Consider the following 19,484-nt stretch of genomic DNA (forward strand, 5'->3'; position numbering starts at 1 on the left):
GGTGCGTGCCCATGATCAGTATTTGCAGCAGTTTAGACGCAGCCTACCTCAGCTGCGTCCAAACCGCAGCGTTGTACAGTACAAGCACAGTGGATGGGATTTTTAGAAATCCTGTGCCCACTGTGCTTGTTTTTTCCACAGCAAACACTGACCTGCGGTACGTCTTTCCAGATCGCAGCATGTCCATTGTTTGCTGCGGTATTGCCTGCGTCCTCCGTAGGGAGAACACAAGTAGACCGCAGCGCACTGAACCCTGATCATGGGTACAAGCAGCTGAGGTCTCCTGCGGAGGAGAGGCGCGCCCCCCCCCTCCACCCGGTCAGTCCTGATCGTGGGCACACTCCCTTATTTTCCATCCTTGGTATCGCACCCATCCTCTCAGTTTTAGAGCGCTCAAAATGTCCTTTTACTTGGCAACCTTTATGACCAAAATATACGGTTACCTTTTGCTCAACATTGAGGATACCTATACAGCTGAAAGTCTGATGCTGGGAGGGGGAAGGGGAGGGAGAGCGATGTCGGTGTGCGCCATTGAAGACCAAAAAAAAAAAAAAAAAAATCACCCAGCGTAGTACAGTTTGACATGTGCATTATGACAAAGGACAATCATGCTTGTTAAAATTGTGTAAATGTACTAAACATGGAGCTGCTCCCTTTGGACTTGGCCCATTGATCTATGGAATATCCTATTGCGGTTGGGTATGGGACGTATACGCAACTGATCTCATCAGCAAAAAGGTGGAATAGCAAGAGTGGGATTATTTTTTGTTTTATTCCTGTCTCTCCCCACCTTGAGCAATAATCAGCTTATGTGCGAGTCAGTTTTGGTTACTTACAGGATTCTATGGATATGACAATAGGAACAGACACAACATTTCCTAAAGCCTCGAATTACACTGATGGGATCATTTAACAAATAGAAGGTAATTTGTCAAACTTAAGTATTTTCCCACAATGGGCCTCCGCTGTCAGTCATCTACCAACACAACCACTTTACCCAGCGAGCGGCTGACAGCGCCGACATATGACCTCCGGCGGTGTGCTGTTCAGACCTGTCTGTGCTACAAGCTGTGAACACAAAACAGACAGATCCCTCAGAAGGTAACAAGATTTACCCTATATACCAAAAGTGAGGCCTGCAGGAAAGCGCAGAAATGACAAATAGTAGAAAGTTCTTCTATTTACACAGGAGAAATATTATGCAGAAAAGGGGCAAAGCTATATGGAGTTACAGAGGCAAAGCTGCAAGACAGGGACAGGCAACAGCAAACAGCAGGCGCTGGTATGACTGCAGCAGGATGGGCTTCCTCGTAGGCCTGCATTAGAAGAATCACCCTATAGGTAGGATCTGTCTTAAAGGGGCTGTCGATTACTCAGACAACTCCTTATTAAATACTATATTCCCCAAGGAAATAGAATAATAAATACTCACCATCCATACCGGTGCCGTTCCAGCGAAGTCAGTGGTGGGTCTCCGGAGGCTCGTGTGACATTGGCTGCTCACGTGGTATAAGAATCAGAAGTCGCTAATGGGCTGCAGTTCTCACACTGTCTTCAGGCCCAAGATTCGTCCAAAGGAGGTGAGAGCGAAGAGTGACGCAGGGCAGTAGGAACCGCAAATTGTTCTGCCACGTGAGCACTGCAGACAAGGTCAGCTTTCCCTAAAACATGTATGGACTATGCTACAACTCTATTAATAATGGAATATTTACATATATAAAGACACTTCATGAAGTCTCATCTGTGAAAACCTGACATGACTTGTTGAGGACGCAGAGAACTGAAAATGACTAAACTGATCGTAATTGAAGCCAACTTATTGCATCTAGAATTCCCTCCAAAGCCACCACTGATCGGTATACCGTGAGGATGAGGACGTAGTTTCCCGAAGTTGTGCTCCCATCGACTACACCGGCGATCTACAGGAACTGCTGTCAGTTTTAAAAGGGACTCTCAGCACAGGATAACTGTTCAAACCAAATACAGGTGCTCGGGACATCATGGCGGGCCAAACACTTATAGCCACCTTCGGAGTTGCTCGGTTTCCATCTACCTCTACGGTTCTCTGGCTCTATGAAGTCAGAGCTGTCAATCAAAGAAGAGAAGGGCAGAGATGGAGGTAAAACAGGCACATGGGAAGGTGGATATAAATGATTAGCCGCTCCATGATGCCCCGAGGGTCTGTACTTGGTGTTAAGGCCGGGGCCACACGGGGACTACTGCGATCCCCTTGCATGAGACTCGGCTCGTGCTGGCAGTACAGCAGAGCCGAGTCTCATGCTTGTGTCCTTGCAACTGAGGTCCGTTCGTGCGAGCAGACCTCAGCTGCGGGGGGCGGGCCGGCACTCAGGAGGGGAGGGAGGGATTTCTCTCCCTCTCGCCTGTGTAGCCGGCTATAGACATTCTCGCTCTGCACGCACGGTACACCGGTGTACCGCGAGTGCAGTGCGATTTTTCTCTCGCCCCATTCACTTGAATGGGTGCGAGAGAAAGAGTCTCGGATTACAATCGCAGCATGCTGCGATTGTTTTCTCGGTCCGATTAGGGCTGAGAAAATAATCGCTCATGTGTGCTGACACACAGGCTAGAATTGGTCCGAGGGGAATGCGATGTTTTATCGCACTCCACTCGCACCGATTTTCTCGCCGTGTGGCTTAGGCCTAACAGTCATTCTGTGCTGACAGTCCCTTTAAGGTTTAGATGAGCTAATAGAAAGCTTGGTTGCAGATTATCGGCTTGTGTATACATGCTAGCAATCACCATTCATTCATGCAGACATGAAAATCACCATCATCTGCAACACAACCTGCAGATGTGCTGCCAATAATGATACTCTATACGCACAGAACGATCAATACGATCATAGAAGAAAAAGGAGGAAACACTGGCCCCATTCAGCGAGCTAACCGCTTAATCCTTCTTATTCCAGGGTTATACATGCATTACATGGCAATAAATTCCATTGCATACTGGCCTCGGTGCTCGTTCCAATAGACCACAATTCACAATATCCATGGAGGAGAGACAGAAGGCACTCACCAGAAATGCGGTAAAAAAAGCTGTTTATTCAACCATCAGGTCAAGGGGAAAAGGTGTGGGGAGGTGGGAACACATAATCCGTCGGACGGCGGCCAGATGGACTCGTAGAAGCGTCAGTTGTAAAGACGCGAAACGGCCGTCATCCGACGGATTGTGTGTTCCCACCTCCCCACGCCTTTTCCCCTTCACCTGATGGTTGAATAAACAGCTTTTTTTACCGCATTTCTGGTGAGTGCCTTCAGTCTCTCCTCCATGGATCAATACGATCATATTAATGACTGTTCTGTGCACATGGAATTGGAGCTGGCATGTTTATACAGCCACTAAATGAAAATCTGATTGTACATTATATAACCAATTGGCAGTTGTTTAAGAGCAGCGTTCAGTTTGTAATACAGCCAGTCCGCTCCGCAGACAGCACAGCCTCGCTGACATTTCCGAGAGCAGCAATGGAGACGGGAGAGTTACATTCTACGTTACTACATATGCAGGTGACATATCTCACCACAAGGAGGTTTCCCGAGTCTCGCTATGGTGTGAATCTTGTCATCTTCAATCTTCAGAATTTGCCCATCAGCCGTGCCAGTAAACAGGACATCTAGAGAAATCATACATATAAAGATAAGAAAACATCACTCACACGGGGCAGACCCTGTAAGAGAAGAGCACATAATATTAGGTATCTATAGGATAGACGACAACGTGCTGATCACTAATGTACAGCGCTCGGATATCTCCACCAGTCCCACACATGGAGAGGAGCGGTGTTACACATCCTAGACCAATGCTCCAGTCACACAGGACTTTCAAGCGCTCACGTGATCAGCAGATCATCATGGATAGTAGAAACCCAGTAATATGTAACTGTACGGTGGCTCAGTGGTTAGCACTGCAGTCTTGCAGCGCTGGGGTCCTGGGTTCAAATCCCACCAAGGACAACATCTGTAAGGAGTTTGTATGTTCTCCCCATGTTTGCGTGGGTTTCCTCCGGGTACTCGGTTTCCTCCCACACTCCAAAGACATACAGATAGGGAATTTAGATTGTGAGCCCCAATGGGGACAGTGTTCCTTATGTATGTAAAGCGCTGCGGAATATGTTAGCGCTATATAAAAATAAAGATTTATTTTTTTTTACTTCAGATGACTCTTCAGATAAACCGTCCAGCGTCTGCCTGAGGAATAAAACCATTTCTGGTCATGATAGCACAAGAACCATTCATTCACTCACCAAATAAAACTGACACTGGACACAGATATTGATTTGGTAAATATTGGCCGTGCTGCTTTATTAAGAGTAACCTAAATAAATCACCATATAATTCAAAATTTTATAATTTACAACTCCAAAAAACATACAACATTCCAAAACTAAACCAAATCCACTCAGACATCTGAGCGATTTTCCCCCACTAGGACACTAATGACCATTAGTGACCCCCCATACCCCTGCACAGCCATCTCTCTACAATACCTTGCAAACCCAGATTAAAAATATCCATACCTATATCGGACAGGTGTACTCCGTCGTCTCTATAAAACCCACATAAAAAACCTTCCAAATCAATATGACGAAATGAAAAATCTCCCGTAACTCTAAGAAATTTTTCCATAACTCGATTAACCCTTTTTCTGATTTTTTCAAAAAACAAAAACCCAGTTGAAGTCCAAGCGACCCTAGGAATAATTTCCGAAAAAACAAAATTTGTGTCAGGCAAAAAATTTTTAATAAAAATAATATCTCGCTGCATCTGTGATATAAGGTCCAGTGTTTTTACCTTACCAATATCGTTCCCACCTAAATGACATATAATTAAATCCGGAACGGGTGTAGAATACATCCTTCTCTTCAATTCAACGACTAACTGATCCCATTTCATTCCTCCGAACCAATGAATAATAACATGTTCAGAGGAGAATGTCAAATTTTCACTATAAATGCGCATTGCGGTCCGCTTCTGGGCCCAATATATGTATGAATGCCCAACAATCCAAACGATCATGGGTTCTGAAAATTCAAGCAGTAATTAATTAAGTAAAAGCTCAGGACGAACATAAATCTTATATCGACCTGAATTCCATCTACCCAACTGCATTATTTTCCTTCCACTCAACCCCAATGAAGCGGCCGCAGTGGCCGCCCCAATCCGGAATGAATGAGAAGAAATTTTGCAATGACCCAAACCTAAATGAACTAAGCATTGTCTTAACAAAGAACCGAACTGAAAAATTGTAGCAGGTAAACCAGATAATGAACAAAAAATGAACCTTGAACCGCAGGGCGCAAAGAAACCCAGCGCTGCAAATTCTGAACTGGACACACAGGGGAATCTTTTATACTGAATAGCTTTATCCAATGCCCCCTACCTTCCTGATCTGTTTTTGAAACAGCAATAAAAATTAAGCAATATGATTCAAATACTCTGATATCCTGAAACCTCAAACCACCAATTCTATTCTTACTAGGAGACATCAATTCACCGACCCTTAAAGCCGCAAAGAAAGCCAAAACAAACGCCGATCGGAATAGACTTGCTTCAAAAGCATCCTTACAAATAACCCCTAAAGCATGCCATAGCATTACTAACATATCAAAAGATATTGGACGTCTATCATCCGGACGATTATTAACCCTTTTCAAACCTTTGAGGATTTGCTTAACTGGAAAGAAGGAAGTCAAAGACTCATTACCATATAACTTAAGAAAGAAAGAAATACCAGCCAGAGCCTTATGCAGCGCCGAATAACTAATATCATTAGCTAACTCAAATTGTATATACTCCAACGCTGTTGCAGCTTCTGCCACATAACAATCAAAACCTTTTACTCTATAAAATTCTAACCATCTCTCCCAAGCTACCACATAGGCCTTCTAAGTACTAACAGCAATCGAATTCTTGATAAAATGCGGAATTAAATCCAAAGAATGTCCCATACTTCCTCTGGACAATGCCGTCTCACGATTCCTTCCACCTGAGACGCATTTCTGTCTTCCAATAGCTGCAAAAAAGAACAAGCAGATCCAGGGCTGTCATACACCAAGGACGCCTTCAACCAGATGTTGAACCTAAAGCAAAGTAAAACTATCTGCCTCAACACTTTCGCAGCCCAGATACATTTAGAGGATAAAGTATTAATGCAGAACACAACCCCTTTATTAGCAAACTGAAACGCAATACGCCTATTCGCCAAATCATAGCCCCATAAAAACAAAATCACAAAGACAGAGAATAGCTCAACCACTATTTCTCTTGCGTTCAACCCTAGCTGACACCATTTTGACGGCCATGGTTCTGCACACCAGCTTCCCATATAGCTAACCAAAAACCCATAAACCCTGTCAACATCAATTTTCACCTGCCATTCCTTAGCTGAGCAAAAAACTTCCTGGAAACAAGTAATACCATTAAATTCCACCAAAAATCTACGCCATACTAACAAATCAGCTCTCATTTCCGCTGATACCCTAATGTGTGCATTAGCTGACTTCAAACCGATGATACTATCATACAACCTCCTGCAGAAAACACGACCCATAGGAATGATCCTTAAAGCAAAATTCAAGGAGCCTAACAAAGACTGCATCTCCTTCAATGTCACCTTCTTCTTAAACACCACTGACTCAACCAGCCCCTGTAATTTAGCCAATTTACTGACCGGTAACTGACACTGCATGGCTACAGAATCAATAGAAATCCCTAAAAACTCCAAACTACGACAAGGGTGAACTGTCTTCTCATCAGCTATTGGAACACCGAAAAACTCCATGAATAACAAAAACCTTTCCAACAAGACAAAACAAACATCTGAACTCCCTGAACCAACAAACAAAAAGTCGTCAAGATAATGCAAGATTCCGCCATTAGGCACAGAATCACGCACCACCCACTCTAAAAAAGAAGAAAAACATTCAAAATAAAAACATGACAAGGAAAAACCCATGGGTAGGCACCTATCGAAATAAAATTCACCCCCAAAACAAAAACCTAAGGAATTAAAACCGCTTGGATGAACGGGTAATAAACGAAACGCAGATTTTATGTCCGACTTTGCTAACAACGCTCCTTGTCCAAACTTTCTTAAAAGATCCACCGCCATATCAAATGTAGCATATTGAACCGAAGCCGCAGCCTTGTCCACCTCGTCATTCAGAGATTGACCTTTAGGGTAAGACAAATGATGTATTACCCTAAAAGAACCAACATCTTTTTTAGGGACAATTCCTAACGGCGATATCCGAAAGCTTGGAAATGGAGGGCCAGCAAATGGACCTGCGAGCCTACCCAGGCTAATCTCTTTTTTGATGTGATCAAACAAAAAACCATCTTGAGATCTAGCCGAAATTAAATTAGGAATAATACTACAACCTATGCCCTTAAAACTAGGAACAGGAAAACCAAATTGAAAACCATTACTAACTATGTTGGCTTTCTCCCTGTCGGGGTAGCGTTTTAACCATGGGAGCATTCTTTCCCATATCACTGGGGTCCGAGCTTTTAAGAAAAAACTCACGAGAATTATTAGCAGATTGCTGACTCACTTGCAAACCCCGTTTAAAACATTTGAACAAAGGGTGGGAACCCCCACACCCTGAGCATTCATGTTTAAATCTGCAATTTGTCAGCCATTTGCACGCTGATTCATTAAAGGCAAAACAAAAGCCTTTCTTCACAGGCGTATTAGCAGTTTGTCTGACAAATCCAGATCTCTGGGGTAACATGAGGTTAAGCCAAAGCCCAACATCCTTATTACCCCATCGCATATTAGAATGCACTGCCATCTTCTGACGAAATGATTCATCATAAGACAACCAAGCAGTACCTCCAAAATTGCGGTAAGCCTCCAGCACTGAATCCACATGCTGAAAGAGCCCACTACAATTATTCTGATCCTTTTCACCCAAAACCGCAGCATAAATCGCAAAGGCCTGCAACCAATTGTGAAACGACTTAATCACCTTCTTCTTATCATCGCTTTCACCCTTGGTGTCAAGGCCTGAGCGATACTGCTCCTTACTAGGTAATAAAGAAAACAAATCTATATACTCCTTATTCCAAATCTTTTCTTTTACATTAACTGATTGGTGAAAGCCCAAAGGAGAGGGCTGACATATAATGGCTTCCTTAAAAAATGTTTGAGGAATACCATTATAACTAGGAGCTGTACTACTAGTGTGTGCACTAACATTTGTAGAACTACCCTCCCTATGTAGTAGCTCTGACACTATAGTGCTAACTACCTCCCTCAAGGAATCCACATTGTGTAGTAACTCACTATTACAATTACCCATAAATGATTTCTCACCGCTCCTGAAGCGTTCCTCGGTAACGAGCGGCGCCTCCAGCCGATCCGCGATGTCGCCCTCCGCTCCTGCCGCCTGGTCAGCCGATCCTGTTGCCTCGCCGCTTTCCGATTCCCCCGACGACCAAGCTTGCAGGACCGCCGCCGCACCATGATAGCTCTTTTGCGGTAGCGGCGGCGGCACCCTGCTACTCGGCCGCCGGTCACCGGACGCAGCTGAAAATGAACTTCCCGCTTCCAGCTGTAACCCGGAAGCACCGCCCACCTCCGCATCACTTCCGGTCGCGACCTCCTGACGCGGCTGATGACATCCACGCGATGTCCGGGAACGGCTTCTTCTGGCGGCGACCCTCTCCAGCTCCGACACCGCCGCTGCAGACTTCTTCGTTCCGCGACCCGAAGACCGGCCGCCTGACTTCCGACCGCCACCAGATCTTCCAGCGACCGCCGGCGGTGAGTATGTTTCTCTATATTTCCTGCTCCTCTTCGCTCTTTGCTCTCCCTCAGCGCCGGCGACACCTGGGCTGACATCCCGCTGCACCACCGATGATCCCGCCGCAGTTGAAACAGCGGCGGCCGCCGCACCAGCTCCGGCCAGGCACATCTTCATCCACTCCGCGCCGTCGGCTTCGCCCGCTCTCTTCAGCACTTGCTGGAGCAGCTCTTCCATCCTGAAGATTCTTCCTTCTCATCAGCTGGAATGACCAGCTGAGGAGAAACCAGGGGTTTATATAGCCACATTTCGCCTCAGCAACATAACTATAAACCAACCATAACTGTCAAAATAGGCGCGCAGACAGCTGATTGGTCCCCTAACAGCTGCTCGCGTTACTAGGCAGAAAAACCATAACACCAGAGCTGTTAACCCATTCCTTGCTAACTGTATCATGAAATCAGGCTCTGTGCCATCATGAAATCCCTAAGCTATGCGCTAAAGGGATTAAACATTCTATGACTTGTATCCCGCATTTTTTAGAAGTCTTTCCCTGTGTAATAGAGCCTACCACAGTTTCTCCATGTGTACTCTGCCTTTCTCCATAGATTTCTATGGCAGCAGATGTAATGTGATCCCTCACTGCAGACAGATCTACAGACAGATTTGAGCAGTTCAGTACACTAGAAGTGACTGATAGTAGGGAAAGTAGAGTTTTATTTCTCCTCTAAGACACATTATAGAGTTTCTTATCTTTATTTCCCTAAGGCTGCTTTCACACATCAGTTTTTTGGCATCAGGCACAATCTGGTGAAAAAACTGATGTGACAGATCCGGCGAAAAAACGGATCAGTTTCATCAGTTTTTTCCATCAGTTTTTTGAGATATCCGGTGTGATACTGAGCATACTCAGCTAAAAAAAAACAAAAAAAAAAAACGGATCCAGCGGCCATAGGCTTCCATTATAAAACATGCCGTACGGCGCCGGATACGGCACGATCCGTTTTTTTTTTGCCGGACACAAACGTTCACTTCAACGTTTCATCCGGCTGCTGGACAAGTAAATTTTGCTGGATCCGGCAAAAAACGGATGAAACGCAAGGCCATCCGGCGCTAATGAGAGTCTATGGGGGATAAAACAGATCAGGCAGCAACAGATGCCGGATCCGTTTTTTCATGTTTTTGCCGGATTGTGCCCGATGCCAAAAAACTGATGTGTGAAAGCAGCCTGATGAAAAAAAAAAAAATTGAAGTGCAGTTACTAAGTATGACCTCTATGAAATGTGTCAGTCTCTTCAGAAACCAAAGCTCTGTGTGCAGAGTCGTAATGTGGATATGACACACACACACACTCCTTAGTGGTTTCTAAGAGTCCGAACGGCACTGGTGGTTTCCGTCATAAGACGGGCGAGGCAGGGAAGAGCCAGCATTAGAGCTTGAGTTTTCTTACATCGCTCTAAACCCCCTGCTCGCCTCCACACACAGATACAGGTAATGTCGTACCTCCGATGTTTGCCAGTGACTCGGGTCCCACCAACTGGCCTTCATACAGTCGCTCAGCTTTTCTCAGTTTCACGTTTGGCTCCAGAACACCCATCATCAGGGGCGGTGCCTGAAAACTAAAATATACAGCACATCAATGCTCCAATACTGTATTATACTGCTGGTGACCCATAGAGGTCCCGGCCATGACAGACTCATTCATTCCTTATTTGTGTATTTTTATATCTTCTCAATAATCTGCAGACAATAGCTTTTCTTGACCTCTCAGTCATGGGGCCACATCCAGCACCTGCCATATCTGATCAGCTTCCATCATCCCTTCCTAGTGTTGCATACCGCTCCTCAAAGAGCCAATCGGGGTCTATCTCAATACCCCGCAGTTCTATACGTACAAGCAATTATTCTATACTTTTATGGGGGGGGGGGGGGATGTCTTAAATGGTATTGTATTTAGATTAGATTATGGTTATTGAAACTTTTCGGTTTTAATTTTCTTTTTTCATTATATTATCAGCCATCTTACTAGGACTTTTGTGAACAGCATTTAGAAATCTGCAACAGCAACATGGCCCATAAACAACAATAGATAGGATCTGACTTGAAGAACGACTTTTATGGGAGACTTCTCTAGGCCTGCACTGTGATCTGTGCAGGGCTCACTACGCAGGAAAGGGGGAGGAGAGGCCATTGTGAATGGTGCATTCTGCATATACTGTAAGGCTATGTTCACTCAGGGCTTTTTTGGTAAGTTTCTTTTTTCATGACCAAAACCTAATCTTGTTGCAGGAAATCTCCCTTATGTTATCTGCGTTTTTGGTGTGTTTTTTTCTACAAAACAGGTTGTATCAATGAAAAAAATGTTACAATAACGCTGCAAAGAACCGACATGCTCATTCTTTGAAATCTGCAGCAAAAACACAGGTATGCTGCTGCTGCTACTGCTGCTACTGCTGCTGCTGCGGCTGCTGCGGCTGCTGCTGCTACTGCTGCTACTGCTACATATTAGGATAGGATGTTGGAGATGGGAATACCCCTTTAATGAATGAAGTCCATTAGATAAGTGGTGTGCACCTCCGTGTCCACTTCACCACATATACCGGTGGAACTGGACCACTATTTTTGGCATATGGCGCGCCACCGCTCATGATTACTTTGACAAGCGGGGGATCGTCACTTTGTTGAAGCTGAGAGAAAAGACTCATGTGACGCCCAAATTCTGAGACTTTTCAAAGCTTTTTAAGTCAGAATTCTGACAGAGAAGCTTTAGGGAATGTGGCCCTCAAACTTTATTTTAACTATCCGGAAAAGGTGAAAACTTGGATCCAAATTGTGATTAAAGCGCTCATAATTGTATTCAGGATGATATGGAGGATTCCACAAACAGCTGCCTGAAACGCATTAGTACTGTGCTACCTGTTCAGTGTTTGTGGAATCATTAGTATCACGAATGATTACTCACAATTTGGATGCTGGTTTTGACTCAATCATTTTCTGCCTCAAAATCTGTGGTGTGGCCATCTGATGTCGTGATGAGGTGAGTTGATGTGTACCCAATATCTACTGATTTAAACCATAAATCATTTTCTGATGACTTCTTTTAAACTATGTGAGAAAATTTCCACAATAACAAGTTGGCCCACACAAACATGGGCCATGTAGGAGAACGTCATGCAAAGTACTTTACTTTCCTTCCACATCAAAAAAAAAAATAAAATCAGGGATCTTCATGGTTAAAAATACAGATACAAGCCCTTGAGCGCTCCTTGGCTACAGATCCTTTCTTGAAGAACCATAAAATTAGGTTTACAGAAAAGGTAATTATACTCTAAAACAGATAAAAAACAGTTATTAATTTTGATATTACCACAAATACAAAGAAGTGGAGAAGAGTTATAGTATTATATCATTCTGTATAATACTATAAGGGTATGTGCACACGTTGCTTTTTTTTCCGCGCGGAAAAAAACGCACCCTCTGGCAGAGGGGAGAATTGTAAACAATGCTTTTTGAGAAACAACGCATTGAAAACGCATGCGTTTTTCATGCGTTTTTCATGCGTTTTTTTAGGTGCGTTTTTTAAGACTTGTCAGTGATAATAAAGTTGGTTGAACACAGACCTTTGGAAAAAAAAACCTGTGATGTCATTTCCTTCTCCACATTCTGTTTGGATAAATGGGAGGGCTTGGAATGGAAGGAGCACCATTTGAATTTTGGAAAAGTTGAAATAAACTTCGCGCACCAAGCCCCTTAGGTACCTATACGTCAGAAAACCCCCACAAGTGACCCCATTTTGGAATCTGCACCCATCAAGGATTTTATTCAGGAGTATATTAAGCATTTTGAATCCACAGCTACTTCACCCAAAATGTTGCTGTAGCAACAATATTCTCACTTTTAGGCCCGCTTCACATGTCAGTGAAAAACACAGACGTTTTTCACTGGCGTGTAAAACACGCACATGTCCCTCCGTGTGCCGTGAATCACGGCACACGTGGGTTGTCTAAGTGCAATCCGGGCTCCGTTCTCCGTGGCCCGTGATTGCACTTAGAGATTAACTCACCTGCGCCCGCTCCCGCTCTCCATGGTGCTGATCGCTCCCGCGGTGCAGCATCCGGCCGGCGCTGACCCCCGCAGCAGCTGCTTCCGGGTCGGCTGTGTCGTGCATCATGAATATGCGCGACAATAATGAGCCGGCACAGAAGGAACAGGGAGGACGGGCTGCAGAGGACATCGCTGGAGCCGGGTGAGTTAAAATGTTTTTTATTTTAAAAGCACGTTTTTTTCTGGCACGTGTTTCACGGATCACACCACTGCGTGGTCCGTGGGACATCAGTGATGCCAGAAAAAAATGGACATGTCTCCGTGCGGCAATCACGCACACGCGGGTACGCCGCATGGAGACACGTGCAGTGAAAAATCACTGACGTGTGAGCAGACCCATTCATTATAATGTGTCCGCGTATGTCAGTGATTCTGGTACGTTTAAAAAAAAGCACAAACGTCCCAGAATCACTGACGTGTGAAAGGGGCCTAAGGCTATGTGGCCATGATCCAGCGACACGGCATCTAGTACACAGTGCCAGCCTTCCTGCAGCTGCCCATGCCCACGATTTGGGTTCAGGCTGCTGTGGAGCTCTATGCTACCTGCAGAGAACACTCTCGTCTCCGCAGCATAAATTGACATGCTGAGGCTCGGGAAGCCACGCTACCGGTCAGTTTATGCTGCGGAGAAAAGAAGCACAGTGGGCATGGGATCTCCAAAAATCCTTCCACTGTGCTTCTACTGCACAACGCAGCGTTATGGACGCAGGGAAAACACTCAGCGCCCATAACGCTGCAAACCCTGATTGTGGACACACAGCCTAAAAAGCGTCAATGGATGAAGGGATGTCAAATATATAGAACGTCCTACCCCCGCCTGCATATTCTAAGCTGGCACCTTTAGTACCTTTCATGTGGCACTAAAGGGTGCCTAGCTTAGTATTTATCCAATAAAAAAAAAAAAAAAAAAAAAAAAAAAAATGAAAAAAATGGCGTGGGGTCCCCCCTATTTTTGATAGCCAGTCAGGGTAAAGCAGACAGCTGTAGCCTGCAAACCACAGCTGGCAGCTTCATCTTGGCTGGTGATCAATTTGGAGGGCTCCCCATGTTTTTTTTTTTATTTATAAATAAAGAATAAAAAAAAAAAATAACGTGGGGTCCCCCCAAATTAGATCACCAGCCAAGGTGAAGCTGACAGCTGGGGTCTGGTATTCTCAGGGTGGGAAGAGCCATGGTTATTGGACTCTTCCCAGCCTAAAAATAGCAGGCCGCAGCTGCCCCAGAAGTGGCGCATCCATTAGATGCGCCAATCCTGGCGCTTCGCCCCAACTCATCCCGCGCCCTGGTGCGTTGGCTAACGGGGTAATAAATGGGGTTGATACCAGATGTGTAATGTCACCTGGCATCAAGCCCAGCAATTAGTGATGTCACGGCGTCTATCAGACACCCGACATAACTAATTGACAGTAAACAAAAGCAAAAAAAGACAACAAAAATTTTTTTATTAGAAAAAACACTCCCCAAATCATTCCCTTGTTCTCCAATTTAATAAAAAAAAATGGGTCCGCAGAAATCCATATGGATGTCCCACGTCGCCTCTGGACCTTCTAGAATATGGGGGCACGCTCAGGGAACGTACCCCCCATTTTCTAGGAGGGCAGACCCTCCATTTGAGGAGAGTGGGTGCAAAAATCTGCACCCACTCTCCCCGGGTCACAGCTGCAGAGTGTGAGCAGCCAGCACAGCTCACACTGAACACTGTGCTGGCTGTCAGCTGCTCTGCTCATGTGACCGGCCAGCGTGCACTGAAGGAGGAGGGGGCCGCGGGGGATCAGCGCTGCGACCGGACAGGTATGTATGACACCGGGGGGAATAGGGGGTGACCGGGCAGGGCCTGGGGAACAGTTTTCTGTCGCATGTGTTATTGCACATGCGACAGAAATCATAGGAGCAGGGCGGCCGGTGCGCTACTGTGCGCGCGGCCATGTTGGATTTTCGGGAGGGGGGTCGGGGGTCGGGGCGGGCACTTTGGCGACACCGGGGGCTTTGCCAGGAAGTGAGGTCAACAGGAAGCCTCTTGACCTCACTTCCAGGTAAATGCCTGCGTTCTGGCGTGCCGACAAAGGCCGCGGACCGCAACAAAAAAGCAGGTCCATGCGTTGTGGCTGCGTTCTGACCCCACATCATTGATTTCAATGGGGGAGAGAACGCAGCCACAACGCACAAAAGAAGTGACATGCTGCTTTTCTTTCCGCACCGATTTTTGGCATCCAAAACGCAGCGGAAAGAAACGCAGCATGTGCACTGATTTTTCAGCTTTCCCATACACTTTGCTGGGAAAGCTGAACGCATGCAATTTGCCACTGAAACGCTGCGGTTCAAAACGCAGCGTTTCCGCGGTAAAAAACGCATCGTGTGCACACAGCCTAACTCTTCTCCACTTCTTTGTATTTGTGGTAATATCAACATTAATAACAGTTTTTTTATCTGTTTTACTATTATGACTTTCCTTATAGCACCTTATGCCCTGATTACACCTTGATTTGCAGTTGCTACCAGACACTGCATGTGTATACCTCATGCTTCATGATTTTTATATACATGTTGTCATACACATGCCTCTGATCTGTGCCGCCGATTCCCTTTTGTGCCAGTCTTTCTTTAATAAATACAGTATTTTGCACTATACTCTTGTTTTTGTCCTCCTTGTTCTTCTAATTGCACAAGTATGTACAGCGTGTCAACAAGAACCGAGTGCGACAAGTCTGGCAAGTCTGTCTCCGGTATCAGAGATTGCCCAACTAAGGATTACACCCCACTAGGACACTTCAGTTTTAACGTTTCATTAGGAAATACCGAGACAATATGTCTGGGCCTCAGCAGACACCTCATGTTATGTAGAGGACAGTGCCACAAGGGTTTAACCTGTGACATCAAGAGGAGTGGTGTGAGGACTTCAGAAAATGTACATTAACCTAAAATCATTACTTCTTCTACAAATAGGAGGATAGATCTAAAGGCCCCGTCACACTAAGCAACATCGCTGCTAACGAACAACTTTTGTGACGTTGCTAGCGATGTTGCTGTGTGTGACATCCAGCAACAACCTGGCCCCTGCTGTGAGGTCGTTGGTTGTTGCTGAATGTCCTGGGCCATTTTTTAGTTGTTGCTGTCCTGCTGTGAAGCACAGATCGCTGTGTGTGACAGCGAGACAGCAACAACTAAATGTGCAGGCAGCAGGAGCCGGCTTCTGCGGAGGCTGGTAACCAATGTAAACATCGGGTAACCAAGAAGCCCTGTCCTTGGTTACCCGATATTTACCTTTGTTACCAGCCTCCGCCGCTCTCACTGTCAGTGCCGGCTCCTGCTCTGTGCACATGTAGCTACAGCACACATCGGGTTAATTAACCCCATGTGTGCTGTAACTAGGAGAGCAGGGAGCCAGCACTAAGCGGTGTGCGCTGCTCCCTGCTCTCTGCACGTGTAGCTGCGTGCGCTGGTAACCAAGGTAAATATCGGGTTGGTTACCCGATATTTACCTTAGTTACCAAGCGCAGCATCTTCCACGCGGTGCTGGGGGCTGGTCACTGGTTGCTGGTGAGCTCACCAGCAACTCGTGTAGCGACGCTCCAGCGATCCCTGCCAGGTCAGGTTGCTGGTGGAATCGCTGGAGCGTCGCAGTGTGACAGCTCACCAGCAACCTCCTAGCAACTTACCAGCGATCCCTATCGTTGTTGGGATCACTGGTAAGTTGTTTAGTGTGACTGGACCTTAAAACCTCATCCAGATATCCAAGTCTTTATCTAAGAGATTAGCACATTTTATGGCTGTTCCTCAAGGTAACCAAGAGGTTGCTTGTCAATCGTCACTTTTTTTGTGAATCTTTATTTACTCTCTATAGAGAGTCTGGTGTGGGCAAGGACAGCCCTCTGGACTCTGCTACATGAGTGAAGCTAAAAAAAAGTAATCTAAGTGATAGATTATGGGATTCAGAATCTCTTTCTCTACATCATACTGCTCTCACATGAGGTAGCAAAAACCTGCCAACAGATTCCACTAACTAAGAATTAATCAGTGAGCTCATTCTAATGATCCAGTGGGAAAGTTTGCAACATTTGTAGGTTTAGTTTTCTGGGTTTTTTTTAGCTTTTCTTAGCTGATTTATGATCATAGACTACATCATAGCTGAAAAAAGAAACAGAGCCTGTAAAACCCAACTGGTGCAAATAACCCCCCCCCCTTCCTATATGCCTTCACTGACAACCATGAAGACAGGGCTCGCTAATGCATGATGTTTCCTTTCTCTGCGACATCAATTTAAGGGGTTTTCCTCCTAACAAAGACAATTTTCATTATTAAATCTTGGGGGAAAAAAATATTAATATTATTATTATTAATAATAATAATGCTCCACAATTGGACAGGTTTAAAAAGGAAAAAAAATGTTCTCGTACTGAAATAATGCTATAAATGTGTCCCTATTGTGTACTGTGTAATGGCCGTGTCTGACCATTACAGGGACATGGTCTGATCATACCCCAGCTCCTGGGTTGTCTAACATAGAACCCGAACAAAAACTCGGGCTCATCAGGAGGCTGATTGTTGCTTGTAGTGGCTAGTTAGACCATTAGGCAGCAGACATCTGCTAGATCTGATTGATACTTTTTTGCAGGGGCTTACAGGGTAAGGGTAGGGACAGTTGTCGGTGAGTCGGGGAGCCATTTTGCTTATCTGGGTGCCGACCCCGCTGCCAGGTAATGTACAGGAGGGAGTGTGTATTGTAGGGACTATGTTTTCTTCTTCCTTACTGTGCAGTTAGAGTTTAGGTAGTAGCAATTTGTAGTTTTTGATCATTTTAATTAACATTAATAAACTTGACATGTTAAGTTGGGGTTCTATGTTAGCCACATCTCCTGGATTGTGCAAAGGCGAATAAATACATTACGCTGCTGATTCTGTGAGGTAAAACATTTCCTTACCGGGTTTTAAACATTTTAGCTCACTGAAAGTAGCATCTGTGACCATATGCTGTAATGTCTGTATAGTCTCTTTTCTTTCCTCCCCGGCCCAGGAGATGTGGTATGATCAGGCCATGTCCCTGTACGGCAGGGGTGGGGAACCTCCGGCCCGCTGGCCGCATGCGGCCCACCATGACCTTTTATGCGGCCCCCGGGCACATTCCCGGGGGCTGCAGTGCTGGGGCCGCCAGCCCTTTAAATGACCACATGCACTGTTTGGGATCAGCGGTGTGTGCCCGCCCCTCTGTCCCCTTGTGCTGTGTGTGCCCGCCCCTCTGCCCTCCGGAGCGATCTGCCCGCCCCTCTTTCCCCTCGTGTGGTGTGCCCGCCCCTCTGCCCTCCGGAGCGATCTGCCCCCTCTGCCCTCGGCGCGATGTACCCGCCCCTATGTCCTGTCATGTGGTGTGACCGCACCTTTCAGCTCCAGAGCGATCTGCCCGCCCCTCTGCCCTCCGGCCTGCACTGTCTCCGGCGCTGTGTGCGCGCGCCTGCACTCTGCTCCTCGTCCAGTACTTTGTGTACCCTCCCCCCAGAGTTGTGTGCAACGATCAGTGCTGTGTCCCTCACCCCATGCTGTCTATCACCTCAGGTTTGTGGCTCCCCGGTAATGTCAGGGCTCTGCAGGTGCTGTGTGCAGAGCCTTGACATTACTGGGGGGCAGTGCTGTGTGCCCTCCCAATGCTGTGCATCACCCCCAGTGTTGTGTTCCCCCAGTGATGTCTGTGCCCCCTTCAGTGATGGCTTTGCCCCCAGCTCCTCTTGTGATGTGTATGTCCCCCAGCCCCTCTTGCGTTGTGTATGCCCCCCAGCCCCTCTTGTGTTGTTTGCCTTCAGCGTCTCCTGTGACTTATACATCACATTGGAGATGCTGGGGGCATATACATCACAGGAGACACTGGGGACATACACAACACAGGAGGGGCTGTGGGCATTTACATCACAGGAGGGGCTGGGAGCATATATAGCTCCTCATGTGATGTATGTGCCTCCAGTGTCTCCTGTGTTGTGTATATACAGCAGTCCCAGCGTTTCCTTTCTGTGGTGTATACAGCAGTCCCAGCGTTTTCAATGTGATGTATATGCCCCCAGCCCCTCCAGTGATGTATGTGCCTTCAGTGACTCCTGTAATGTATATAGAGCAGTCCCAGTGTCTCCTATGTGTTGTGCGTGCCTCCAGCGTCTCCTATGTGTTGTGTGTGCCTCCAGCGTCTCCTATGTGTTGTGCGTGCCTCCAGCGTCTCCTATGTGATGTAAATGATTTAGCAAATATTATTATCACAAAGAGTTGACTGCGCTTCAGACCGAGACAGAAAAGCAGTTGTGAGAAGAAACATGATTAGTATCATCCAACATCACAGCCGCACCAAAGAGAAGCTGCTCCGGCCGCCACAGTAGCGGTGAGTTAATTGTTTGACCAAATATAGCCGGGTAATTTTCACATTGATAATTTTGTGCGGCCCCCGAAGGTTGGTAGAAATTTCCAAATGGCCCCGGCTGAAAAAAGGTTCCCCACCCCTGCTGTACGGTCAGACACGGCCATTACACAGAACATAGAAGGGATACATATATAAGATTATCTCAGCACAGGAACATTTTTTTTTTCAAGACATCCAATTGTGGAATATATTAATTATTCCCAGATCTATTGATTA

General features: G+C 46.0%; 1 protein-coding gene across 1 annotated transcript in view; it reads right to left on the reverse strand.

Moving 5' to 3' along the window:
* Nucleotides 1-19,484, reverse strand: part of APMAP (adipocyte plasma membrane associated protein) — a 61,232-nt gene that overhangs the window by 25,494 nt on the left and 16,254 nt on the right. Inside the window, exons 3-4 of the mRNA XM_075339417.1 lie at nucleotides 10,274-10,389; nucleotides 3,545-3,637 (exon numbers count right to left, since the gene is read on the reverse strand). Coding sequence (XP_075195532.1) covers nucleotides 3,545-3,637; nucleotides 10,274-10,389 — 209 coding nt within the window. The remainder of the gene's footprint in view (nucleotides 1-3,544; nucleotides 3,638-10,273; nucleotides 10,390-19,484) is intronic.

This window comes from Anomaloglossus baeobatrachus, chromosome 3 (genome assembly GCF_048569485.1).
Source record: "Anomaloglossus baeobatrachus isolate aAnoBae1 chromosome 3, aAnoBae1.hap1, whole genome shotgun sequence".
Lineage (NCBI taxonomy): Eukaryota > Metazoa > Chordata > Amphibia > Anura > Aromobatidae > Anomaloglossus > Anomaloglossus baeobatrachus.